At 44.9% G+C, this 27,448-nt stretch overlaps 1 protein-coding gene and 1 long non-coding RNA gene across 2 annotated transcripts in view; one reads left to right on the top strand and one right to left on the bottom strand.

The window, feature by feature from the left end:
* The window catches only part of LOC117522767 (adhesion G protein-coupled receptor A3), a 1,389,271-nt gene that overhangs the window by 917,311 nt on the left and 444,512 nt on the right, over positions 1 to 27,448 (top strand). Inside the window, exons 13-14 of the mRNA XM_034184162.1 lie at positions 10,397 to 10,607; positions 10,960 to 11,162. Coding sequence (XP_034040053.1) covers positions 10,397 to 10,607; positions 10,960 to 11,162 — 414 coding nt within the window. The remainder of the gene's footprint in view (positions 1 to 10,396; positions 10,608 to 10,959; positions 11,163 to 27,448) is intronic.
* On the bottom strand, positions 11,188 to 12,298 carry LOC117522771. Its single transcript, XR_004564327.1, has 2 exons — positions 11,902 to 12,298; positions 11,188 to 11,656 (listed from the first exon to the last, which is right to left on the bottom strand). It is a non-coding gene; the product is annotated as an uncharacterized LOC117522771 (long non-coding RNA).

The following is a 27,448-nucleotide window of genomic DNA, read 5'->3' as shown; positions in this document are numbered from 1 at the left end:
CCAGTAGATTCAGTAGATTCTCACAAATCCAACAAGACCAAGCATTCATGATATGCACACTCTTAAGGCTATGAAATTGGGATTATTAGTAAAAAAAAAAGTAGAAAAGGGGGTCTTCACAGTAATAGTAGCATCTGCTGTTGACGCTACAAGCTCAAAACTATTATGTTCAAACTGCTTTTTTAGGAATCCTGTGAATCAGTAAACTAGTATTTAATTGTATAACCACAGTTTTTAATGACTTCTTCACATCTGCGAGGCATGGAGTCAACCAACTTGTGGCACCTTTCAGCTGTTATTCCACTCCAAGATTCTTTAACAACATTCCACAATTCATTCACATTTCTTGGTTTTGCTTCAGAAACAGCTTTTTTGATGTCACCCCACAAGTTCTCAATTGGATTTAGGTCCGGGGATTGGGCAGGCCACTCCAAAACATTAATTTTGTTGGTTTGGAACCAAGATTTTGCTCGTTTAGTAGTGTGCTTGGGGTCCTTGTCTTGTTGAAACACCCATTTCAAGGGCATGTCCTCTTCAGCATAAGGCAACATGACCTCTTCAAGTATTTTGACATATACAAACTGATCCATGATACCTGGTATGCAATATATCAACTCAATCAATCAACTTTTTTTTTATATAGCGCCAAATCACAACAAACAGTTGCCCCAAGGCGCTCTATATTATAAGGCAAGGCCATACAACAATTATGAAAAACCCCAACGGTCAAAACGACCCCCTGTGAGCAAGCACTTGGCAACAGTGGGAAGGAATATATAGGCCCAACGCCATAGTAGGAGAAACATGCCCATATCATATTGCTTGAACCACCATGCTTCACTGTCTTCACTGTGAACTGCGGCTTGAATTCAGAGTTTGAGGGTCAGCTCACAAACTGTCTGCGGCCCTTGGACCCAAAAAGAACAATTTTACTCTCATCAGTCCACAAAATATTTCTCCTTTTCTCTTTCGGCCAGTTGATGTGTTCTTTGGCAAATTGTAACCTCTTCTGCACATGTATACAAAAAGGCAGTCCAACAAGAGCAAAAGTACAACTAACATCAGATGGTCGAGTAAACAGGCCGGTGGTCATACACACAAGGAAGCTAGCAGGACGAGGAAACACAAAGCCTGCCCACAGGCGAATGACGCAACCGACAGGCATGGAAAAACTCACACATGCGCACGAAGATTCAAGCTTGGCTGATGTAAAAACATATGAATCAAATCCATAGAGTTTTTGAAAAAAACAAAAAGGTCCAATACTTTTCTCACAGACCTTGTATGTCGATGACACATGGGTTAAAATCAAGCAACAGTAGGTCGAGGACTTTACAGAACACATCAACTCGGTGGATATCAAGTTCACACGTGAGGATGCCAGAAACAACCATTTAGCCTTCTTGGACAGTGATGTTACGATTGGAGAGAACAGGCAGCTCCAGACAGAGGTTTACAGAAAACCCACTCACACTGACCAATATCTGCTCTTTGGCTCAAACCACCCCCTTGAACTCAAGCTCGGGGTGATCAGGACTCTTCAACACAGAGCCCTACAGGTGCCCACAACTGCAGAGGGAAGGGCTAAAGAACAACAACTTGTACGGAAACCCCTCACAGCATGTGGGTACCCACGATGGTCCCTGGACAAAGTGCAGAAGTCCCAGAAAACAAAGAGACCAGATAGACAGGAGACGGAGACAAGAAGAAGAGGAGTGTCTCTCCCTTATTTGCCAGGAGTAGGGGAAAAACTACAGAGGATCTTCAGACAGCACAAAATCCCAGTTTACTTTAAACTGGTTAACACCTTGAGACAGAAATTAGTTCACCCAAAGGACAGGATCCCTAGTTACAAACAGAGCAATGTAGTGTATTCTATCAGATGTCAGGAAAACTGTAATGAACACTGCATAGGTGAGACTAAGCAACCTTTACACAAAAGGCTATACCAGCACCGCAGAGAGGGCGCCAGTGGACCTCAGTTTGCAGTTCATCTCCACCTGAAAGACACTAACCACGCGTTTGAGGACAAGGAAGTTAAAAATCTTAGCCAGAGAGAAGAAATGGTTTGAGAGAGCTGTCAAGGAAGTATTCTTTGTAAAACAGTTGAAACCCAGCCTTAACCATGGAGGGGGTCTCAGACACGCTTTGTCCCCTGTTTACAATGGGGTACTCAGGTCAAAGCAGTTTCAGTCTTTTGTTCATGGTAATGAGTCATTCACGTCATCAGGAGAGTCGTCAAGGGCTATTGTGTAGTCAGTAGCCTGTAGCAGTCGGCCTCTCGGTAGGAGGGGTCTGGTTAGGTTAAAACGCTCGTAGCACGGGCCGAGGCGGAGGATTAGCAGCAATCTTCCATTCCAGCTTATTAATTAATCAAATGTCCCAAAAACCAGTTTTATTTGTTGTTATCTATCGTCCTCCTGGTCGTTACTGAGAGTTTCTCTGTAAATTTTCAGACCTTTTGTCTGACTTAGTGCTTAGCTCAGATAAGATAATTATAGTGGGCGATTTTAACATCCACACAGATGCTGAGAATGACAGCCTCAACACTGCATTTAATCTATTGTTAGACTCAATTGGCTTTGCTCAAAATGTAAATGAGTCCACCCACCACTTTAATCATATCTTAGATCTTGTTCTGACTTATGGTATGGAAATTGAAGACTTAACAGTATTCCCTGAAAACTCCCTTCTGTCTGATCATTTCTTAATAACATTTACATTTACTCTGATGGACTACCCAGCAGTGGGGAATAAGTTTCATTACACTAGAAGTCTTTCAGAAAGCGCTGTAACTAGGATTAAGGATATGTTTCCTTCTTTATGTTCCCTAATGCCATATACCAACACAGTGCAGAGTAGCTACCTAAACTCTGCAAGTGAGATAGAGTATCTCGTCAATAGTTTTACATCCTCATTGAAGACAACTTTGGATGCTGTAGCTCCTCTGAAAAAGAGAGCTTTAAATCAGAAGTGCCTGACTCCATGGTATAACTCACAAACTCGCAGCTTAAAGCAGATAACCCGTAAGTTGGAGAGGAAATGGCGTCTCACTAATTTAGAAGATCTTCACTTAGCCTGGAAAAAGAGTCTGTTGCTCTATAAAAAAGCCCTCTGTAAAGCTAGGACATCTTACTACTCATCACTAATTGAAGAAAATAAGAACAACCCCAGGGTTCTTTTCAGCACTGTAGCCAGGCTGACAAAGAGTCAGAGCTCTATTGAGCCGAGTATTCCTTTAACTTTAACTAGTAATGACTTCATGACTTTCTTTGCTAATAAAATTTTAACTATTAGAGAAAAAATTACTCATAATCATCCCAAAGACATATCGTTATCTTTGGCTGCTTTCAGTGATGCCGGTATTTGGTTAGATTCTTTCTCTCCGATTGTTCTGTCTGATTTTCATTAGTTACTTCATCCAAACCATCAACATGTCTATTAGACCCCATTCCTACCAGGCTGCTCAAGGAAGCCCTACCATTATTTAATGCTTCGATCTAAAATATGATCAATCTATCTTTATTAGTTGGCTATGTACCACAGGCTTTTAAGGTGGCAGTAATTAAACCATTACTTAAAAAACCATCACTTGACCCAGCTATCTTAACTAATTATAGGCCAATCTCCAACCTTCCTTTTCTCTCAAAAATTCTTGAAAGGGTACTTGTAAAACAGCTAACTGATCATCTGCAGAGGAATGGTCTATTTGGAGAGTTTCCGTCAGGTTTTAGAATTCATCATAGTACAGAAACAGCATTAGTGAAGGTTACAAATGATCTTCTTATGGCCTCAGACAGTGGACTCATCTCTGTGCTTGTTCTGTTAGACCTCAGTGCTGCTTTTGATACTGTTGACCATAAAATTTAATTACAGAGATTAGAGCATGCCATAGGTATTAAAGGCACTGCGCTGCGGTGGTTTGAATCATATTTATCTAATAGATTACAATTTGTTCATGTAAATGGGGAATCTTCTTCACAGACTAAGGTTAATTATGGAGTTCCACAAGGTTCTGTGCTAGGACCAATTTTATTCACTTTATACATGCTTCCCTTAGGCAGTATTATTAGATGGCATTGCTTAAATTTTCATTGTTACGCAGATGATACCCAGCTTTATCTATCCATGAAGCCAGAGGACACACACCAATTAGCTAAACTGCAGGATTGTCTTACAGACATAAAGACATGGATGACCTCTAATTTCCTGCTTTTAAACTCAGATAAAACTGAAGTTATTGTACTTGGCCCCACAAATCTTAGAAACATGGTGTCTAACCAGATCCTTACTCTGGATGGCATTACCCTGACCTCTAGTAATACTGTGAGAAATCTTGGAGTCATTTTTGATCAGGATATGTCATTCAGTGCGCATATTAAACAAATATGTAGGACTGTTTTTTTGCATTTACGCAATATCTCTAAAATTAGAAAGGTCTTGTCTCAGAGTGATGCTGAAGAACTAATTCATCCATTTATTTCCTCTAGGCTGGACTATTGTAATTCATTATTATCAGGTTGTCCTAAAAGTTCCCTGAAAAGCCTTCAGTTAATTCAAAATGCTGCAGCTAGAGTACTAGCGGGGACTAGAAGGAGAGAGCATATCTCACCCATATTGGCCTCTCTTCATTGGCTTCCTGTTAATTCTACAATAGAATTTAAAATTCTTCTTCTTACTTATAAGGTTTTGAATAATCAGGTCCCATCTTATCTTAGGGACCTCATAGTACCATATCACCCCAATAGAGCGCTTCGCTCTCAGACTGCAGGCTTACTTGTAGTTCCTAGGGTTTGTAAGAGTAGAATGGGAGGCAGAGCCTTCAGCTTTCAGGCTCCTCTCCTGTGGAACCAGCTCCCAATTTGGATCAGGGAGACAGACACCCTCTCTACTTTTAAGATTAGGCTTAAAACTTTCCTTTTTGCTAAAGCTTATAGTTAGGGCTGGATCAGGTGGCCCTGAACCATCCCTTAGTTATGCTGCTATAGACGTAGACTGCTGGGGGGGAGTGTTTCTTTCTCCTTTTGCTCTGTATGCACCACTCTGCATTTAATCATTAGTGATTGATCTCTGCTCCCCTCCACAGCATGTCTTTTTCCTGGTTCTCTCCCTCAGCCCCAACCAGTCCCAGCAGAAGACTGCCCCTCCCTGAGCCTGTTCTGCTGGAGGTTTCTTCCTGTTAAAAGGGAGTTTTTCCTTCCCACTGTCGCCAAGTGCTTGCTCACAGGGGGTCGTTTTGACCGTTGGGGTTTTTCCGTAATTATTGTATGGCCTTGCCTTACAATATAAAGCGCCTTGGGGCAACTGTTTGTTGTGATTTGGCGCTATATAAATAAAATTGATTGATTGATTGATTGAAAAACTCCAGCTTTTGTTGGCTTCTGTTTTATTCTTCTCTACAAGAGTCAAGATGGAAGTCAGACTACCAGAGCAAGAATTTCAGCTGAGGAAGCTTCTGCGATTTGAAGCGAAACGTCCTCACGTCAAGCAACCCAGTCCAGTCGAAGATTCAAGCTTCTCTACTCTGTGAAGCCCATAAAATTTTCACCGAAAGCCATCTGAATTTTCCGAATGGTTTCCAGCTGCCTGTCTCTAACAGTTTCTGAAAAAAATTCTGATGGAACAAAGCCCAAATCATTCCGCCATTTCCTCGCAATGAAAAAACGACGAGAGGGGTGGACCAGTGCTCACTCAAAGCGTGCCCACAGGCGAACGACACAACCGACAGGTGTGAAAAAACTCACGCATGCGCACGAAGGTTCAAGCTTGGCTGACGTAAAAACATATGAATCAAATCCATATATTTTTGGCATAAACTAAAAAGGTCAGATACTTTTCTAACAGACCTCGTATATTTCCCAGCTGGTTTGGTAAAAGGAAGAGTTAGAGGATTTAGCCAAGGACAGAGAAGTGTGGGATGAGCTGCTTGGACCCGGGGCCAGATAAGTGTCAGAAAATTAATGCAAGTCTTTATACTATACTGGTACAGCAAAACTTGACAGGAATGTAACTTGATTTAAACCTTGAAGTCATGATTTGTACAGAACGTGAGCGAAGTATATATACAGTGGTGGAGACAAAACAAAAAAATCAACTTTTTAAGCAAATTTATATTTTACAGAGAATTCTCGCTAAAATTACAGCACATAACAATGTACATCTGTTATACAGTACTCAGTACTTCGTATGGAGTCCTTTGTTCTTCAACACCTGAGCAACCCGCTTTGGCATGGAATAAAACAGGCAACAACAGTAATCCTGTGTGACTTCTTGAATCCATGCTTGCTTGATTGCCTCTTGAAGTTCGTGGACTGAGGACGGTTTTTAGGCAGCAACGGCTTTCTTCACTTGGGTCCAACAATTCTCGATTGGGTTGAGGTTCGGAGATGACCCAGGCCATGGTTCCAAGAGCTGGATGTCCTGGTCCCTCAGCCAATTCTTCACCACTTTGGCCATGTGGCATGTTTGGCTTCTTCGCAGGTATTTGACTAGGGAGCTGGAATTTGGTATGTAAATGATGCCTGATAGTCCTAGTAGATGGGACGTGATCTTCTTGAGGCAGTTGTGCTTAGATAAATGAGGAAGATGCACAGGGATCGCATTTAATACATTTCCTGATCATGTTGTCAGTTGTCGTGGAAGTTACCCTTGGTCTACCGGTGTGCTTCCCCTTCACTACAGCTCCAGTGTCTTTGAATTTTGTCACTAACCGATAAGCAGAGGCTTGTGATATTGATAGTAGATCAGAAGTCATCTTCGCAGAATGTCCGGCACAGCATATAACAGCTACAGAACTGCGTAATTCACTAGAAAACGTTTTGCCATTACTTGCTTGTTTCGAACTGGGGTGTGTGATCATATTTCTTATATATACTGTATACAGCAAAGTATGATGCAATATTTCATCAGACACATTTACAACCAATCAGAGCACATCATGAAATATTTCATCATACTTTGTAATAGGATAGAGCGCTAATAAGCAATTAACTAAAAATTTGATTTTATCATGCTGTCTCAATACTTTTGGCCATCACTATATATATGTGTGTGTGTGTGTGTGTGTGTGTGTGTGTGTGTGTGTGTGTGTGTGTGTGTGTGTGTGTGTGTGTGTGTGTGTGTGTGTTTCACTGCTGCTAAAGTACAAATTGTAACATATAGTCCAGTGATGCTGTGCACTGACTTCAGACTTCCATACAAAGACTTTGTGTAGTTCCTCAGTCCAGCCAAAAATCATGTCAGCGTTAACAGCTCTTCATGCATCCAGAAGGCTTACAGCAGAGTGGATTTTGTGTGTGTGTGTGTGTGTGTGTGTGTGTGTGTGTGTGTGTGTGTGTGTGTGTGTGTGTGTGTGTGTGTGTGTGTGTGTGTATGTTAAAAGAATTAGCAGCGTCAGTTAGCTCAATCAAATCATCGTGTCATTGTCCCCCGTGCACGCACACATGCAAATGAGTCGGTCGACTGTGTACGTACTCAGTTCAGCGAAAAAAAAAATCAAGTCAGAACTGAGTCCAGCTTTTCATTCCAACTTCCTGCTAACAGCCTCCAGACAGCACAGTGGATTTGTTATGTGTCTGCGTGTGTGTGTGTGTGTGTGTGTTATGTGTGTCTTACAAGAATTAGCAGTGTCAGTTAGCTTGTTGTCCCCCGCGCATGCACACACACACGCAACCTGGTCGGCGCTTGTGCGTGCATGTACTCAACAAAAATATAAACGCAACACTTTTGGTTTTGCTCCCATTTTGTATTTTTGTACGAGATGAACTCAAAGATCTAAAACTTTTTCCACATACACAATATCACCATTTCCCTCAAATATTGTTCACAAACCAGTCTAAATCTGTGATAGTGAGCACTTCTCCTTTGCTGAGATAATCCATCCCACCTCACAGGTGTGCTATATCAAGATGCTGATTAGACACCATGATTAGTGCACAGGTGTGCCTTAGACTGGCCACAATAAAAGGCCACTCTGAAAGGTGCAGTTTTGTTTTACTGGGGGGGATACCAGTCAGTATCTGGTGTGACCACCATTTGCCTCATGCAGTGCAACACATCTCCTTCGCATAGAGTTGATCAGGTTGTCAGTTGTGGCCTGTGGAATGTTGGTCCACTCCTCTTCAATGGTTGTGCGAAGTTGCTGGATATTGGCAGGAACTGGTCCACGCTGTCGTATACGCCGGTCCAGAGCATCCTAAACATGCTCAATGGGTGACATGTCCGGTGAGTATGCCGGCCATGCAAGAACTGGGACATTTTCAGCTTCCAAGAATTGTGTACAGATCCTTGCAACATGGGGCCGTGCATTATCCTGCTGCAACATGAGGTGATGTTCTTGGATGTATGGCACAACAATGGGCCTCAGGATCTCGTCACGGTATCTCTGTGCATTCAAAATGCCATCAATAAAATGCACCTGTGTTCTTCGTCCAAAACAGATGCCTGCCCATACCATAACCCCACCGCCACCATGGGCCACTCGATCCACAACATTGACATCAGAAAACGCTCACCCACACGACGCCACACACGCTGTCTGCCATCTGCCCTGAACAGTGTGAACCGGGATTCATCTGTGAAGAGAACACCTCTCCAACGTGCCAAATGCCAGCGAATGTGAGCATTTGCCCACTCAAGTCGGTTACGACGATGAACTGGAGTCAGGTCGAGACCCCGGTGAGAACGGCGAGCATGCAGATGAGCTTCCCTGAGACGGTTTCTGACAGTTTGTGCAGAAATTCTTTGGTTATGCAAACCGATTGTTTCAGCAGCTGTCCGAGTGGCTGGTCTCAGACGATCTTGGAGGTGAACATGCTGGATGTGGAGGTCCTGGGCTGGTGTGGTTACACGTGGTCTGCGGTTGTGAGGCTGGTTGGATGTACTGCCAAATTCTCTGAAACGCCTTTGGAGACGGCTTATGGTAGAGAAATGAACATTCAATACACGAGCAACAGTTCTGGTTGACATTCCTGCTGTCAGCATGCCAATTGCACGGTCCCTCAAGTGTTGCGTTTGTACTACCAAAAACACACTGTGTACATCCTCAGTGCAGAAAAAAAAAAAAAAAAAAAAAACATCAGAAATGAGTCCAGCTTTTCATTCCAACTTCCTGCCAACAGCCTCTAGACAGAACAGTGGATTTGTTTTGTGTGTGCCTGCGCGTGTGCATGTTGTGTGTGTGTGCACACGAGGACGCTTGCACAATCGCGTGTGTGCATACATCTGTGTATGCGAGCATGTGGGCACGCATGCATGATGACATGCGTGCATGCGTGTGTGCTCAGAGTGCAATGGTACCAAGTGTCTGGAACCAAATTTGCACTCTAAATGGAACCAAGCCACACTCTAAATGCAGTGCAACACAAATGGGATGAATTAATCCATGTCCTGTGACATATAAAGCACCAATCAAACCACAAGGATCCACTCAGCCATTATATATATATATATATATATATATATATATATATATATATATATATATATATAATGGCCATGGCTATTTGCACAGCGGCCGTGTCCATAACTCTCATTTGGCTATTCACACGGCAAGACTGGTGGTAAAACTTGGAACTACTTGTATAAACAAACATACTGCATTCAAGATGTCTTAAGTCCTTTAATATATTTCGATTTTGCTGATTTTTTTTATTCGGCCATGTCCATAACTCTCATTTCAGTATTTGCACTGCAAGACTCTGGTGGCAAATGGCCGACCCTATTCGAACAGCTGCCGTGTCCATAACTCTTGTTTAATGCAATATGTTTGTTTATACAAGTAGTTCCAAGTTTTACCACCAGTGTCTTGCCGTGCGAATAGCCAAATGAGAGTTATGAACATGGCCACCATGCAAATAGCCACTTCCATATATATATATATATATATATATATATTACAAGGAAGCCAGGGAATTACAGTTTTTTCTTGCAGTCACAGGGATGCGATGGAATCAATTTGAATTTATTTAAGCCCAAACATGTCAAGTGCCTTTGACATACCCTTCTGACATCCTGTGTCCACAGAAACATTTGCTCCAAATCCTGCCAGGCAGGCATGGCTGCTTTATTTCCAGCGTGATCCAGTGTTTATAGTCGGTAAAAAGAAGACAAAGTCAGACCGGTTGTCTCTTTAAATCAAGCTGCAGTGTTGATGTGCCCTCAAGCTGAAATGGTAAGAACCATTTCTACCTCTGCGGCAGGGCGCACTAAAGCGCTTCCAACGTGATTCTCATTCCCCTGGTCACTCGTGGTCTATGGTCGCCTCCGCCCGTGGAGGGGGGGAAGCAGATTCACTGTTTGTCTGTGGGAGTTTCCCCCCACTGTGCATCTCTGAGACATTATTACATTTATATTTTTATTTATTTATTTATTTATTTATTTATTATTCCATCCGCAGAACTCGGTGGCAGTCGCTTCGATCCATTTCCCGCTGGCTGGTCCGCCTTTCTCCTCCTCTGCGCTGCAATCTGTTGATAATTCAACTTGCAAGCTGCAGTTTATCGTGTTTCGCAATGGGAAACTCTTTCCGTGCACGGGCAATTCGTCAAATCTGGCAGACGACGGTAAACGCAGGAGCGTTTCGACACCAGTTGCATTCACCAAATTAGGTAAGAGGAAATCCATTTTTCTTTTTTCTCTTTTTTTCCTCCCTCCGTCATGTCTGTGATGTCAACATGCTCCCACACAGTTTTGAATGCGCAACATGTTGCCACACAAGCATTCCCGTTACGTCAAAGAAAAGCCTCATCATTTGATTTTTATTTCACCAGATCACCATGTGCGCATTCCACGTCACCAATCCTGCGTTTGTTTCTTTAAATTAAAGTGTTTGATCTGCAGCCTTCTGCGCTGACAGACCTGCGCATGCAGGAGTTTGTGCGTAAATGCGCACTTCCAGACTTTGCACTTGTTTTATTTATTTATTTTTTGATTAAAACGAACGTGTTGCTTTTCTTGCAGATGGCTGCAGGAGCGCCGTGCGCCCCGTTACCGTTGCTCTGAGGCACTTCGCGCTGGGTATAGACCCCACTGCAGCCTACTGGGATTTTGACCTGCTGGATGGACACGGTGGCTGGAGGGCAGAGGGCTGCCACATAACAGGCTCCTGGGGCAGCACGACCACAATTCATTGCACCCATCACAATAACTTTGCTGTGCTAATGGTGAGTAACAGTATAATTCATTTTAGCGCATCCATATGGTGTCTCCCACTGCTTATGGATTAAATGCATCATTTTTTTTTCCATCAAGGAATAACGGGAGTCACGTGTTTTATGAAACACCTCTTACAGGGACCTTTAAAATTTCCCTTTATTATTCTTCCTCTTCAGTAGAGGGACGGGATTTAATGCGCTACGGGGATTTATTGGCTTTGGACGATATGCGCTGCACTAAATATTCTGGAAATGAGAAGTTGCGTGTTGTATAGTCTGCCACCTTTTTTCCCCTCCTTCCTTCCTTCCCAAAAAGCAGCACAGCAGCTGAAACACAAGCGATGATCAGGCGGAGCGCCTTGTCAGGATCTATCCGCCTGCGAGCGCAAGTGGCGCATTAATTGGTGGCCGAGGCAAAATGTTGGACTGTAAAACGCAGCGTCGTTCGTCCTGTTTTTTCCATCTCAACTTGATTCTTTCTGCTGTCGACGCTTGAATTCATTCTGTGAGGACAGCAGCACCAAAAAAAAAAAAAAAAAAAAAAAAAAGAAGCCTAAATGGCACATAATCGCTCAGTCGCTCCATAGAGCCGCTGCGCCTGGTTCGCTTTTTTTTTTTTTTCCTTTTTTTTTTTTTGATGAAAAGAAATCCTCCGGATGTTTACCGAAGAGTGGGATTCGTTAGATTGGGAGGTCAGTTCTCAGCGGAGCATGAAAAGTGTTGTGCTAAGATGTCGGTGCTTTTTTACCTGCATATTTTATGAAGCCGCTGTTCAGTTCCGATGTTGTTCGTGTGAGCTGGCTCAAAAAAAAAAAAAAATAGAAGGAGAAGGGAAAAAAGCCGCATAGGGATGGGAAAGAGTGGTGTGCATAGAGGGTTTAAAAAAAGAGAGAGAAAATATTGGCTGTTGCTTTGAGGGAGAGAGTGGGGTACCTGTGGAGAATACTAAGCTGTTGTCAGATGGAGAGCAGATGCCAGCTTGTCATTGTGCGTGAATTATTATTTATTTCGTTTTTTTTTTTTTTTCTGTTTAAGGAGGCGCGCCTTCACCGGGGCACCTTGACTCTGCCAGAAAAGCCAGTTTGGAGATTTTCCTCAGAAAAGATCCTCTAAACTTAATGTGGCCACAGAGGCTTTTTTTTTTTTTTTTTCGGGGGAGGAATGGGATGTGTGTGTGTGTGTGGGGGGGGGGGGGGGGGGGGGTGCTGGGTGACCACGTCGTGTGTTTTTGCGCGTCTGCTAATGCAGTCACCACACCCGCCTGGTCTCTGCAGTGCCCGACAAAACGACCCTTATTTACCGACTTGTGACATCATTCTCATCTTTGCATCAGCCAAAATACTGTACAGTCCAAGGATGTGTCTCACAGGAAGGCTTCTGCAAGTGCTTGACCTGTTGCATAATCTTTTCATGTCCAACAGCAACCATATATGGAAAAAAAAAAATAAAAACACACGCGTTTTCCAAGATGTGATTTGATTATGTGAAATAGCCCTAAAAACATGGGATTTGGTGTAAATGTGTTAAGCTCCTCGTTGGGTTTTAAGCCTGATGACAGCTGATGGTGTTTGTTTGGATTCCCTGAGCGTGAAAGCGTGTTTTGATGTCACCACTTGCAAACAGCATGTTGTGTAGCTGCATATCAGCTCAACAGCTGATTTCTTTGGATCAGCTGTCTGCTCCATATAGTGCAAGAATCCACTTCATGGTGCATCTGTGATGTAAAGATAGTAGGTGGCAGATGGTTAGCCACCAAGTCTGACAGCTTCCAAAGCTGAATAATGTGACAAAGTCATTGCAAGGAATGAGTGATTTGGGGGGGCATGCATGAAAGCTGCTGGTGATCTGGAAGATCACATCCATTTCTTTGAGAGAGAGCGAGAGAGAGAGAGGGGCTGGGGTTGATTAGTCTCCAATTAGTGTGACTGTCCGGTACAACTGGCCCAAGAGGGACTGATGTTTAGGATGTAAACATCATTTTTAATGAGCATATTTTGGCTTCGGCTGGAAGAGAATTCCAAAGCAGATTGTTTCTTTCTGCTGCATTTGACCACAGAAGGCCAAATACGTGACTTTTGATTGGATCTGCATGAAAAGTGCAGCAGCAGTAGCAGCTGCTCCCTCTGTTGTGGATTAAAAAAAAAAAGGCTGGGAGTTGTAAATGCATCACTTTGGTTTATTTGTGTCTACTTTCTGGCCTCTTACACTGAGATGGTCATGCAGATGGTTTTATATTTGAGGTACTTATTAAACATCACATTGTTTTGGGGAAAATAAATTGCTGTGACTTGTATTGATGCTGAAGCTGTTTGGAAAGCAGCCTGTTTAAATTTCAGCACCACGGACAGTTCCCATGTTTCTTCAGATGGTCTCTCCCCTCCTGCCTCTCTTTTGCTTTTCTTGAGACTCACTTGCTCATTCACCAGGCCTGTAGCTGAGGGGGAGTGGGGGAGGCATCAACTGGCAGAAGGTCCACTTTTCCATGGTCAAATGTATAATATGTCCTGTATCGTCAGTATTGTGGCTTTGCTACAGTGGAGCAATGAGGCATGGACATGATTTTAAAGCTGAGGCTTGTCTAACAAGGCAAACTAAACTGTTGGTTGAATCATATCAGTGTCACTTACACAGCCAGTGGCTCATCAGACTGCAGCATCTACATGTTTTTTGTTGCTGTTTCATCAACAGTGTTCATATTGTTATTATTACTCGTTCATTTTCTATACCCGCTTACTCCAATCAAGGGTCACAGGGGGCTAGATCCTGTCCAATCAGTCACAGGGCGTGAGGTGGAGTACACCCTGGATGTGGTGCCAGACTATCGCAGGGCCACATATAGACAGACAAACATATTCACACCCACGCACACAGCTACAGTCAATTTAGTCACCAATTCACTTAACCTATATGTCTTTGGAAGTGAGAGGGAGCCAGAACACCCAGAGGGAGCCCACATGAACACAGGGAGAACATGCAAACTTCACACAGAAAGGCCCCAGGTGGGAAACAATCCCATGACCTTTTTGCTGTCAAGCAACAATGCTAACCGCTAAACCACTGTGCCACCCGTTGTTATCATTAATATTGTTGTTGTTGTTGTTGTATTGTACTTATGGTGCATCCAGAAACTATTCATAACATTGCACTTTTCCACATTTTGTTATGTTACAGCCTTATTTCAAAATGGGTGAAATTCATTATTTCCTCAAAATTCTACACACAACACCCTATAATGACAATGTGAAAAAAGTTTTTTTTGAGATTTTTGCAACATTATTAAATAATAATAATAAAAAAAAACTAAGAAATTCCATGTACATAAGTATTTACACCCTTTGCTGAATACTTTGTTGATGCACCTTTGGCAGTGATTACAGCATCAAGTCTTCTTGAATATGATGCCACAAGCTTGGCATACCTATCTTTGTCGGTTTTGCCCATTCCTCTTTGTAGCATCTCTCAAACTCCATCAAAAGCTTGGGACTCCGATGAGGGCAGTCGCATCACACACCCCATCCCGGCCCCCGCTCACGCCACTCCTTTCCCCCTACGGGGGCTGCACAGTTTTAGCTGCGGTAGGTCCCCGTTCCTCCCAAGCTGGCGGTGGCGCGACTACATGTTGCTGCGGCTACCACACGCTCACATCGCCTCAATTCAGAAAATGGACTGTTTCAAGTTTAGTGCACATAAACAATCAACTTCAATCAATCAATCAACTTTTTTCTTATATAGCGCCAAATCACAACAAACAGTTGCCCCAAGGCGCTCCATATTGCAAGGCAAGGCCATACAATAACCATGAAAAACCCCAACGGTCAAAACGACCCCCTATGAGCAAGCACTTGGCCACAGTGGGAAGGAAAAACTCCCTTTTAACAGGAAGAAACCTCCAGCAGAACCAGGCTCAGGGAGGGGCAGTCTTCTGCTGAGACTGGTTGGGGCTGAGGGAAAGAACCAGGAAAAAGACATGCCGAGAAGGGGGGCAGAGATCGATCACTAATGATTAAATGCAGAGTGATGCATACGGAGCAAAAAAAGAAAGAAACAGTGCATCATGGGAACCCCCCCACAGTCTACGTCTAAAGCAACATAACCAAGGGATGGTCCAGGGTCACCCGATCCAGCCCTAACTATAAGCCTTAGCGAAAAGGAAAGTTTTAAGCCTAATCTTAAAAGTAGAGAGGGTATCTGTCTCCCTGATCTGAATTGGGAGCTGGTTCCACAGGAGAGGAGCCTGAAAGCTGAAGGCTCTGCCTCCCATTCTACTCTTACAAACCCTAGGAACTACAAGTAAGCCCGCAGTCTGAGAGCGAAGCGCTCTAATGGGGTAATATGGTACTACGAGGTCCCTAAGATAAGATGGGACCTGATTATTCAAAACCTTATAAGTAAGAAGAAGAATTTTAAATTCCCAAAAACACACAAAGTGAATAATGTGCAAATAATCCAGAGGTGATTCAGCAGAAGGAGTGCCCCAATCAAGGCACCAAACAGGCCATGAAGCAGCACAGGCAACGCACGACAACGGTGCTAAAATAAAATAAAAATAAAAAAAAATAAAAACGAAAGCGTTAGCCTGCCAACGCTAATGAAAGTTAGCTGATAAAAGTGCTCCGTCGCGATGTTTCGACCGTTAGAGGTCTTCCTTAGGCATTGGAGCACAGTAAAAAGTAAAAAAAAAAATTAAAAAGTAAAAAAGTCTTGAAAAAGACTGTTAGTTCAAGTCCAAAGCAGCAGGTAGCAGTCAATGTCAAATGTATATGTGTTGTCTTAATTCTGATGTGTGCCATTATTACGGTAAACAAGTAATAATTGTGGATTAATTTTTGTATCCTGTGGCAATTTGAGTGTGGACGTAATCTCATTGTTGCACTTGTAATGACAATGACAATAAATCTCATCCATCCATCCAATTTGGTTGGGGAGCTTTGGTGCACAGCCATTTTCTGATCTCTCTAGAGATGTTCAAGTGCATTCAGATCTGGGCTCTAGCTGGGCCACACAAGGACATTCACAGAGTTGTCCTGAAGCCACTCCTTTGATAGCTTGGCTGTGTGCTTAGGGTCATTGGCCTGCTAAAACATGAACTGTCACCCCAGTCTGAGGTCACAACTGCTCTGGAGCAGGTTTTCATCAAGAATGTCTCTGTACATTGCTGCATTCATATTTCCCTCTATGCTTACTAGTCTTCCAGTTCCTGCCACTGACATCCCCACATCATGATGCTGCCACCACCATGCTTCACTGTAGGGATGGTGCCTGGTTTCTTCCAAACATGATGCCTGGCATTCAGGCCAAAGAGTTCAGTCTTTGTCTCATCAGACCGGATAATTTGTTTCTCATGGTCTGATAGTCCTTCAGGTGACTTTTGCCAAACTCTTGGTGGGCTGTCCTGTGCATTTTACTAAGGAGTGGCTTTTGTCTGGCCACTCTACCATACAGGCCTGATTGATGGATTGCTGCAGACATGATTGTCCTTCTGGAAGGTTCTCATATCACCACAAAGGAATGCTGGAGTTCAGACAGAGTGACTATTGGGTTCTTGGTCACCTCCCTGACTAAGGCCCTGCTTCCCCGATTACTCAGTTTAGATTGGTGTCCAGCTCTAGGAAGAGCCAGTGGTGGATCAGAACATCTTCCATGTGTGGCTCATGGAGGCCACTGTGCTCGCTGGGATTTTCAAAGCAGCAGAACTGTTTCTGTACCCTTCCACAGATTTGTGCCTCAAGACAACCCTGTCTTGTAGATCTACAGACAATTCCTTTTAATTCATGATTGGTTTGTGTTCTGATATGCATTGTCAACTGTGGGACCTTATATGTGGACAGGTGTGTGACTCTTGAGATCATGTCCAGTCAAATGAATTTACTCCAGGTGGACCCAATTAACCTATAGAATCATCTCAAGGATGATCAGTGGAAACAGAATGCACCTGAGCTCAAATTTGAGTCTCATGGGAAATGCTATGAATACTTATGTACATTTTATTTCTTAGGGTTATTCTTTGTTTTGTTTTGTTTTTTGTTTTTAATAATGTTGCAAAAATCTCAAAAAGTTTTTTTTTTTTCACATTGTCATTATGGAGTATTGTGTGTAGAATTTTTAGGAAAAAAATTCACCCATTTTGGAATAATGCAATTACATTACACAATGTGGAAAATGTGACGCACTGTGAATACTTTGTCGATGCACTGCATTCTTAAATTTGGGAATAGCTGCAAAAGCAGCTGTTAGCTGCGATGCGCGGAATTCCTCCGCACGTCTGTCTCAATGTGCCGAAAAAGTGCTGATGTCCACGTCTTTTCACAATTCCTGTGCTAGTCAGATGACGTCCCGGATAAAACACAGCATCCAGTTTGGAAATGAATGGCACATTCCACTGTTACAGGAGTTTTGTCATGGAAAGAGGAGCGGAGGCTTCGCGTGTCGCGGCGGTGCCGCATGGCGCACAACAATGCTGTGATGAAGCCTCACGGGACATGTTCTGGCATGTCCAGGCACATCCACAATTTCTCGGATAATCACTCGATGGAAAAACCACCGACAGCTGTCTGAACGCCATCTCAAAGCCGTCCTGTGAGACCAAAACGGAGATGGTTTTGTCTCCCTCCAGTAGCGAATTCATCGTGACGCGAGAAGCCTCCGCTCGGCTGTCCATGACAAAATCTCTTGTTAAAAGTGAAATCTGCTGGAAAATGATTGATGTCCAGCTCTTGTGATAACCAGAGAAATGGCACACGATGGTCACAGATCCAGACAGCCATCCGTTTAGAAATGAAATGGTCGTTCAGCCTGTTTATGGCGGCTTCGCTGGGGGCCTGTTTATGGCGGCTTCGCTGGGGGCCGTCACTGGGGGCCGTCCTTAAAGTGACAGTAACACTCCTTATTCTCTACCAAGCCCATAACATTTTCACTGAAAGCCAGATAAATTTTTCTAATGGTTTCCAGCTGCCAGTCTCTAACATTTTCTGAAAAAATTCTGATGGAAAAAAAGCCCAAATCATTCCGCCATTTTCTGACAATGAAAATCCGATGAGGGGGCTGGACCACTCCTCACTCAAAGCCTGGTCACAGGCGAATGACGCAACCGACAGGCGTGGAAAAACTCATGCATGCACACGAGGGTTCAAGCTTGTCTGACGCAATCACACGTGATTCAAATCCATATGGTTTTTGAAAAAAATAATAAGGTCGGATACTTTTCTAATAGACCTCGTAAAGCGTGAATCTTCACTCCAACTAGTCCAGCACCATGCTTCATAGTATGTTCCATACAAAATGCCACATGCCGACATTATTCAGTTTAAATTTTCATAATGTGCTTCTTTTTGTCTTGGAGCTCACATTTATCTGAGCTTAACTAATACAAACATTGGGATGCAGACAGAGTTTTAAATAGACTGCACCTAAAGTGGTACAATTTTGTTTTCTTGGTGGTGCTATTTAGGGATATAATTAGTTTTTGCTGGGGCTCAAAGAATTTGTTATCAGTTTCCAAATATACATGGTCAAGAAAGGCATAAAAGATACAAATTTGGAAATTTTTGGAAAACTTACAGGCAGAAAAGGAGGAAAACTATGCAGCTAACATCACTTTTAATCATGATTGCATACATTATCTAAGTAAAGGAAATTATGAAAAGTAAAGATCTTTTGTTATGTTGTATTGTGTTCCTTCAGTTGAAAGAAACCCAGTGCAGTGTATAAACAATATCTCTTGGTTCATGGGTGCTAGGGAAACTAGGAACACTATGGAACCAGGTCAGTCAGAGAACAAGACAATTTTAGGCTCAACATATAGAATTTTGAAAGGAAAATATAATCCTTCAATGGTGTTATTGTGCGCTCAAAGGGGACATTTTTCAACTTTATTTTATTTTATTTTTCACTTGGGACAAAAAAAAAAGAAATAATTGGTGCAGCAGTGATTTTCACCATCACAGGCTAACCTGCAATGTAATGTAATGGCACATAGCAAGCTAAAAACTATTCTTGTCACCACTGAACAGGCGAGCATGTCATGAGAAATGTCTGGTAGCATACAGAGAGTCCCGAGAGAAGTATACATGTGGATATTCATGTCACTACATGTAAACCGTACCTGTTATCTTGTTAGTAGTGTACTACCCTAAATCAGAAACACATGTGCTGGTATGAAAAAAGGAAAAAAAATATATACATTTTTTTCATATACTTTGACATAATTTCACATTGTATTTATACAAGACAATTCATGGTTTGTATGGTCAACCTCTTATAATTTGCATAAATTCCTCAATTTAAGGCCAGTAATGCATTTAATAAATTAATTATAAAGTAGCTGGGAGGGGCAATTTTAGTAAAAACAACAACAACAACAACAAACCTAATTACACTACTTTGATGGCGGTATGAATGCAGTAAAGTGCATTGAGATTTTAGAACAACATATACTACCTTCAACATGACATATGTCCCAAGGACATCTGTGCATTTTTCAACAAGAAAATACAAAACCACATTCTGCACAAATTACAAGAGCATGGTAACAGAACAAGTGGATCGAAGTAGTGGAATGGCCTGCCTGCAGTCCTGACCTGTCCCCAATACAAAATGTGTGAAGGAGTGTCAGCAAATATTTTTTTGGAATGTGCTGTAGGCCTTAAATGCAGCAACTGATGTATAAAAAAATCTGCTCAAGTTGATCACACAAACATGACAAATTGCAGATTAATGCAGTTTACAAAGAAATAGAAGTCAAAGTAAATGTACGAATCACTGATTTTTCCATTTTAGTTTTTTCTTATCTTGTCCCAACTTTTTCTGATTTGGGTCACTAAATTAGAGCCTGTCATTCAAACCATGTCTCCAGCAACACAAAAATCTTGCTCTGTGCAACTGTGATTAAAAAAAAACAAAACATCTTATCATTCATTCCTACTTTAAACTGCATGCTATTTACGAGCGATGAGGTGATAAAATGCAGGAAGGGATTGCTGCACTCCTGCAGCCCTTAATATACAGAAGCAGATGTTTAGGATGAGAGAAACATAGGGGGTGATTGTTCTCTCTCTCGTCCCAACATATGCTCCGAGACAAAACTCCAACAAGAGAGGAGTTGTTATGAGATGTTTTCCTGTACAAAGTAGGATATCGTGACTGAAGTTAAGTGAGATTTACACAGAAAAAAAAAGGAAAAAAAAAAAAAAACATGATGGTCCTGTATCACAAGTCCAGGTGACCAGTTAAATATTGAGTAAAAATAATAATAACTAATAATAAATAATAATAATGACTCATTTAAAGCTGTACAGTCTTTCAAATTTCACAAATTTCTACTCAAATCCAAGGTTTATTTTTGCAAGGTGTTGTAAAGTTACAACTCATTTTAATGAAGAGAACATATTTACCTGGGGACAATTCCATAGGGAATGTTTTCTTTTCCTTCTAATGGCATCTACAGGAGAAAGCATGTGAGCACGTTTGAGGTTTTGAGTTTACCTTTGACCTGATGCACTTGCATAATACATTTCCCTGGGTTGTGCACGCTAATATGTGTAAGATGTCTTGCAAATTAATTGAGGTGTTGTCTTTTTTAAAAAAAAAACAGCACTTTTAGATTTCAAAGTGCTTATCTCTCATTAACCTTTACAAAATATATGACAAACATATTAGATTTATGCAGAAACAAGAACAATCCAAGATTTCTGACATCTGTCAATCCAGATCCGGATCACTGGTCAACACGATTTTTCTTGATTGGAGTTTTTCAATGGATTTTGGGTAATTTGGGGCCACTGACTCTGAATCTGGTATTAGTTTTTTGCCAATCACATCACTCTTTTAAGATAAGAAACCATATTTCTCATATCAAGCATGGAAGCAAAGGTGCAGTCTTGCACACCTCTTCGGTGCCATAAACAATATTTTGATGCTTGTTCACATTTTGAAAACCTGGTTTAAAAATGATGCTTTCAAAGCTGCTTTTGTACACGATTATTGTCATCAAACTCTTGAGTGAATGTGCAACTTATGCGTAAACCATCAATATAGAACATGCAGATTAAAAAAAAAGAATGTGATGTGATAGAGGAAATCTGAGCTCAGATTTGGTTTCAGCACCCCAAAATTACCCTAAATCAGCTCTCAATGTCCAAGAAAAAAAAAAAAAAGTTGACTGACTTTTGACTGTCGCTCACATTTTTTACTTCAGTGTGTGTGTGTGCTGCGCTGAGCCCACAGCATTGTGGCCTTATACACACGCTCCCACCAACTAGTTCCCCATTTCAGGTTTATTCCATTTGACAGGGACCCATATAAACTATTCCTGCATGTTTCCACGTCATCTGTGCCTCACACTCGGTATAATTTATTTTCTGTATTCATGTTGAGTGATCTGATAGAGGGGAATTCCCAGCTCCTAGGGCCTATTTACATGGATTTGCATATTTTAAATAGGGGTGTGGAAAGGGAGGAGTATGGTGTGTGTGCATGTGCACTGACTTCCACATTCAGTGGGATGGACAAACAGAACATGTGTGGATCCATGCATATGCATAATTTGATACATATGGCTTATGCAAGTTTCTGGGTTTTGGCGTCCACTGTGGTTCAGCAGGAAATCCACACAAGTCTTTGTACATGAGGCCCCTGGTCTTTATGGCCTCAGTACTTCTTGTATTCTTTTATGGTTCTGACCCTGAGAAATTAACCAGTGACCTATACTAATGACTGATACACAGTGGTGTGTTATGTGGGCCGCTGAAGAGGAGGTACTGCTGGCCCACCACCACCAGAGGGCGTCCTGCTTGGAGTGCGGGCTCCAAGCACGAGAGGGCGCCAGACCCAGAGGAAGTGACAGCTGTCACTCATCGCACCAGCTGTCACTCATCTACACCAGTACATAAGCCGGACTGCAACTCCACCTCCCCGCCGAGAAATCGACTACCATTGGAAAGGTAATTTCTCTGCTGACAGACACTTTGTGTGTAATAACCTGAACTTCTATTGCAGCCGTTTTCCTGGAGTGTTGCCTTATCTGGAGGATTGGCGTTTGGTGTGACAGCGACGGCTTCGCCTCACACCCCAACCCAGATAAGTGGTTGACCAGGAGCTGCACGAGTGTGTGTGATTGGAGGTGGAGGTGCTCCCTCCTAACTGTGTTTGGACTGTGGATTACTGAGTGTGCAGACTCACACTCATACATCTTATCTCTGCTTTCTGCCAGCAGTACCAGGGTCGACAGCCGAAGACAGAGGCCACCTGGGGACTCGGGACTTGGCGGCTCCGGTGATCTTCAGGCCGTTGGTGGTGGAAGCCGTGTGGGACGCGGCTTCTCTCTCGTCGGGGGTCTTCTATCTTCGAGCCTGCCCACACGTCACCTGGTGTTAATTGACTGTGCAAATTCTGTGAATTTAGTTGTGTATTATCACAACATTAAATTGTTACTTTTTGGCTTACTCATTGTCCGTTCATTTGCGCCCCCTGTTGTGGGTCCGTGCTACGACACCTTCCCAACAGGATTTCTCGGCCAATCGTCATGGACTCCGAGGGGCGTCAACCCGAGTTTGAACGGCCAATGGAAGAGCCAGGAGCGCAGGCGTCAGCGGGAGGCGTGTTGAGTGAGCTGCAGCAAATCTTAACCGCCTTCACGGCTCGGCTGGATTTAGTGGCCGAGCAGAATGTTCTCCTTAACCGGAGGGTGGAGGCTCTCACCGCCAGGGTCGAAGCGCGCGACAGGACCAGCCACTCCTCTGGCTGGTCCTGGGCCTGTAACAGACGTTCCACTGGTTGTTCAACGACCCCCCCCACCGTCCCCTGAAGCATACATAAGCCCTTCGGAACCGTACGTTGGCTGTGTTGAGACGTGCGCAGATTTCCTCATGCAGTGTTCGCTCGTCTTTTCACAGCGTCCTGTCATGTACGAGTCAGACGCCAGCCGGGTGGCTTATGTTATTAGTCTGCTTCGAGGAGAGGCACGCGCCTGGGCTACGGCGCTTTGGGAGCAGAATTCACGGCTCCTAACGTCTTATGCTGAGTTTATATGGGAGTTCAAACAAGTTTTTGACCATCCCAACAGAGGCGAGACCGCTTCGAACGTGCTGCTGTCTATGAGACAGGGGCGCCGCAGCGCAGCCAAGTATGCAGTCGACTTCCGCATCGCGGCAGTGAGGTCCGGCTGGAATAACGTTGCGCTCCGCGCCGCCTTCGTAAATGGACTGTCTCTGGTTCTGAAGGAGCACCTGCTGGCCAAGGAGGAACCGCAGGATTTCGACGGGCTTGTCGATTTGGTTATACGCTTAGACAACCGCTTGAATGAGCATCGTCGGGAGCAGGCTGGGGGGCGTGACCGGGCATGAGCCGTCCCTCCCCCTTCCGGTTCCGAAAGGGTGACGTCGTCCCCACGCTTCACTGCCAGAGAGCTCCGTGTGGCAACAGCTCCCCCTGCTGAGGAGGCTGTGGACACGAGCAGGGCCAAAATAAAAACAAACATCAGACAAAGGAGGCTGGCCCGCGGGGAATGTTTTGTCTGCAGCTCTTGTGAGCATATGCAGAAGGACTGCCCCAAAACGGTCAAACTACAACGCCCGTCCTTAGAAACTGGGCTAAGGGTGGGTCATAACACGCACGCGGGGAAACCCCGCAAATCTGCACGAATCCCAGTAATGATCCTTTGTGGGGATTTAACCCTTCACGCCCCAGCACTGGTAGACACGGGGTCGGAAGGGAATCTGCTGGATAGCAGATGGGCAAAGGAAGTAGGGCTCCCCCTGGTGGCTCTGCCGGCACCATTGCAGGTGCGAGCACTAGATGGCACCCTGCTTCCATTAATTACACATCAGACACAGCCAGTGACCTTGGTTGTGTCTGGAAATCACAGGGAGGAGATCGTGTTCCATGTAACACCTTCTACCTCCCAAGTGATTTTGGGATTTCCATGGATGGTGAAGCACAATCCCCGGATTGATTGGCCGTCTGGGGTTGTGACGCAGTGGAGCAAAACCTGCCACCGGGAGTGTTTAGGATCCTCGGTTCCTCCCAGCACGATGGCTAATGAGGAGGTTAAAGTCCCCCCCAATCTATCGGCAGTGCCAAAGGAGTACCACGATCTTGCTGACGTTTTCAGCAAAGATCTGGCGCTCACTCTTCCCCCGCTCCGACCGTACGATTGTGCCATCGATTTGGTCCCGGGCGCTGAGTACCTGTCCAGTAGGTTGTACAACCTCTCACGTCTGGAACGCGAATCAATGGAGACCTACATCCGGGACTCTTTAGCTGCCGGGCTGATCCGGAACTCCACCTCCCCGATGGGTGCTGGTTTCTTTTTTGTGGGCAAAAAGGACGGCGGACTCCGTCCATGCATTGATTACAGAGGACTGAACGAGATCACGGTTCGCAACCGATATCCGTTACCTCTGTTGGATTCAGTGTTTATGCCCCTGCATGGAGCCCAAATTTTCACTAAATTGGATCTTAGAAACGCGTACCACCTGGTTCGGATCCGGAATGGAGACGAATGGAAGACGGCATTTAACACCCCATTAGGTCACTTTGAGTACCTGGTCATGCCATTCGGCCTCACTAACGCCCCCGCGACGTTCCAAGCTTTGGTAAATGACGTCTTGCGGGACTTCCTGCATCGGTTCGTCTTTGTGTATCTGGACGATATACTCATCTTTTCCCCGGACCCTGAGACCCATGTCCAGCATGTACGTCAGGTCCTACAGCGGTTGTTGGAGAACCGGCTGTTTGTGAAGGGCGAGAAGTGTGAGTTCCACCACACTTCTTTGTCCTTCCTGGGGTTCATCATCTCCTCCAACTCCGTCGCCCCTGATCCGGCCAAGGTTGCGGCGGTGAGAGATTGGCCCCAACCAACAAGCCGCAGGAAATTGCAGCAGTTCCTCGGCTTTGCAAATTTCTACAGGAGGTTCATTAAAGGCTACAGTCAGGTAGTTAGCCCCCTGACTGCCCTGACCTCCACCAAGGTCCCCTTCACCTGGTCGGATCGGTGCGAAGTGTTCCAGGAGTTGAAACGCCGGTTCTCGACTGCACCAGTTCTGGTGCAGCCTGATCCTGATCGCCAGTACATAGTGGAAGTGGATGCCTCTGACTCAGGGATAGGAGCCGTGCTGTCCCAGAGCGTGGAGGATGATAAGGTTCTCCATCCTTGTGCCTATTTTTCCCGCAGGTTGACCCCAGCTGAACGGAACTATGACGTCGGCAATCGGGAGCTCCTCGCGGTGAAGGAGGCTCTTGAAGAGTGGAGACACCTGCTGGAGGGGGCATCGTTGCCTTTCACGGTTTTCACAGACCATCGGAACCTGGAGTACATCCGGACCGCCAAGCGGCTGAACCCCAGGCAAGCCCGCTGGTCTCTGTTCTTCGGGCGCTTTGACTTCCGGATCACGTACCGCCCCGGGACCAAAAATCAAAAACCAGATGCATTGTCCCAGGTGCACGAAGAAGAAGCCAAAGCGGGGCTGTCGAACCCCACCGAGACCATCATCCCCGAGTCCACTGTCGTGGCCTCCCTCACCTGGGACGTGGAGAAGACCGTCCGGGAGGCCCTGGCAAGGAGCGTGGCAGTAGTCCAGCAGCGCTTCTGGTGGGCGTCCCTGGAAACCGACGTCCGGGACTACGTCCAGGCCTGTACCATCTGCGCCAGGGGCAAGGCAGACCATCGGAGGACCTCGGGACTCCTCCAACCCCTGCCAGTGCCTCATCGCCCCTGGTCTCACATCGGCCTGGACTTCATCACGGGCCTCCCGCCGTCCCAGGGCAACACTGTTATTCTCACGATAGTGGACCGGTTCTCCAAGGCGGCCCACTTCGTGGCCCTCCCGAAGCTCCCGACGGCCCAGGAGACGGCAGACCTCCTGGTCCACCACGTCATGCGGCTGCATGGGATACCATCGGACACTGTATCAGATCGTGGTCCCCAGTTCTCTTCGCAGGTGTGGAAGAGTTTCTGTAAGGAGCTGGGGGCCACCGTGAGTCTCTCGTCCGGGTACCACCCCCAGACAAACGGCCAGGCAGAGCGGGCCAACCAGGAGTTGGAACAGGCCCTTCGCTGCGTCACCTCCGCGCACCCGGCGGCCTGGAGTCACCATCTGGCCTGGATCGAGTATGCCCATAACAGCCAAGTCTCGTCTGCTACCGGACTCTCCCCTTTTGAGGCATGTTTGGGGTACCAGCCCCCATTGTTCCCACTGGTGGAGGGAGAGGTCGGTGTGCCCTCGGTCCAGGCCCACCTCAGGAGGTGCCGCCGGGTGTGGCGGACCGCCCGTTCTGCCCTGTTAAAGGCCCGGACGAGGGCCAAGACCCATGCGGACCGCCGGCGTTCCCCGGCCCCCACATACCAGCCCGGGCAGGAGGTGTGGCTCTCAACCAAGGACATCCCTCTTTGTGTTGACTCCCCAAAACTGAAAGACAGGTTCATTGGTCCCTTCCGTATCCTCAAGATCATCAACCCGGCCGCAGTGAAGCTCCAACTCCCGGCTTCACTGCGGATTCACCCTGTTTTTCATGTTTCCCGTCTGAAGCCACACCACACCTCGCCCCTCTGTGCTCCGGGACCTACGCCGCCTCCTGCCCGGCTCACCGACGGGGAGCCTGCTTGGACAGTCCGCAGGCTCCTGGACGTCCGTCGTAAGGGCCGGGGGTTCCAATATCTGGTGGACTGGGAGGGGTATGGACCTGAAGAACGCTCCTGGGTGAAGAGGAGCTTCATCCTGGACCCGGCCCTCCTGGCCGATTTCTACAGAAGACACCCGGACAAGCCAGGTAAGAGCATGTTGAAACACATTGAAGCACACTGATATATGTCATAATACACTGAGCACCTCGAAAAATTTTGGCCATGCTGAAAATTTTCAAAGCATGTCAGCATATGACTCATACATCCTGCATATGCGGGACATAAGTTGGAAGTAAGTTATGTGATTGTTGACAGAAGTTTCTTGCAATTTACTCATAAGCTGAAATACGTCCATTGATGGTGTTTCAGTGGGATTCATCATCACAGTCTGATGAACACATATCCACATAAAGCTTCCTTATTTTCAAAAAATACCCAGGCTAAATTGTCAAGGTGTGACAGGGCCTTTAGCACACAGAAGTGGCACCTCTTATGGCCTTCTGCTGCTGTAGCTCATCTGCTTTGGGATTTTTACAAGTTGTTCTTTCACAGATGTTCATCTGCCTTCTTTTGCAATAGTGGTTATGTGAGTCATTGTTGCTTTTCAGTTCAAACCAGTTTTGCCATTTTTCTATGACCTCTGCAGATAAATATTACATTTTGACCCAAAGAACCAGAG

Source organism: Thalassophryne amazonica, chromosome 13, assembly GCF_902500255.1.
Source record: "Thalassophryne amazonica chromosome 13, fThaAma1.1, whole genome shotgun sequence".
Taxonomy (NCBI): domain Eukaryota; kingdom Metazoa; phylum Chordata; class Actinopteri; order Batrachoidiformes; family Batrachoididae; genus Thalassophryne; species Thalassophryne amazonica.
This window is presented reverse-complemented; position numbering and strand designations above follow the sequence as displayed.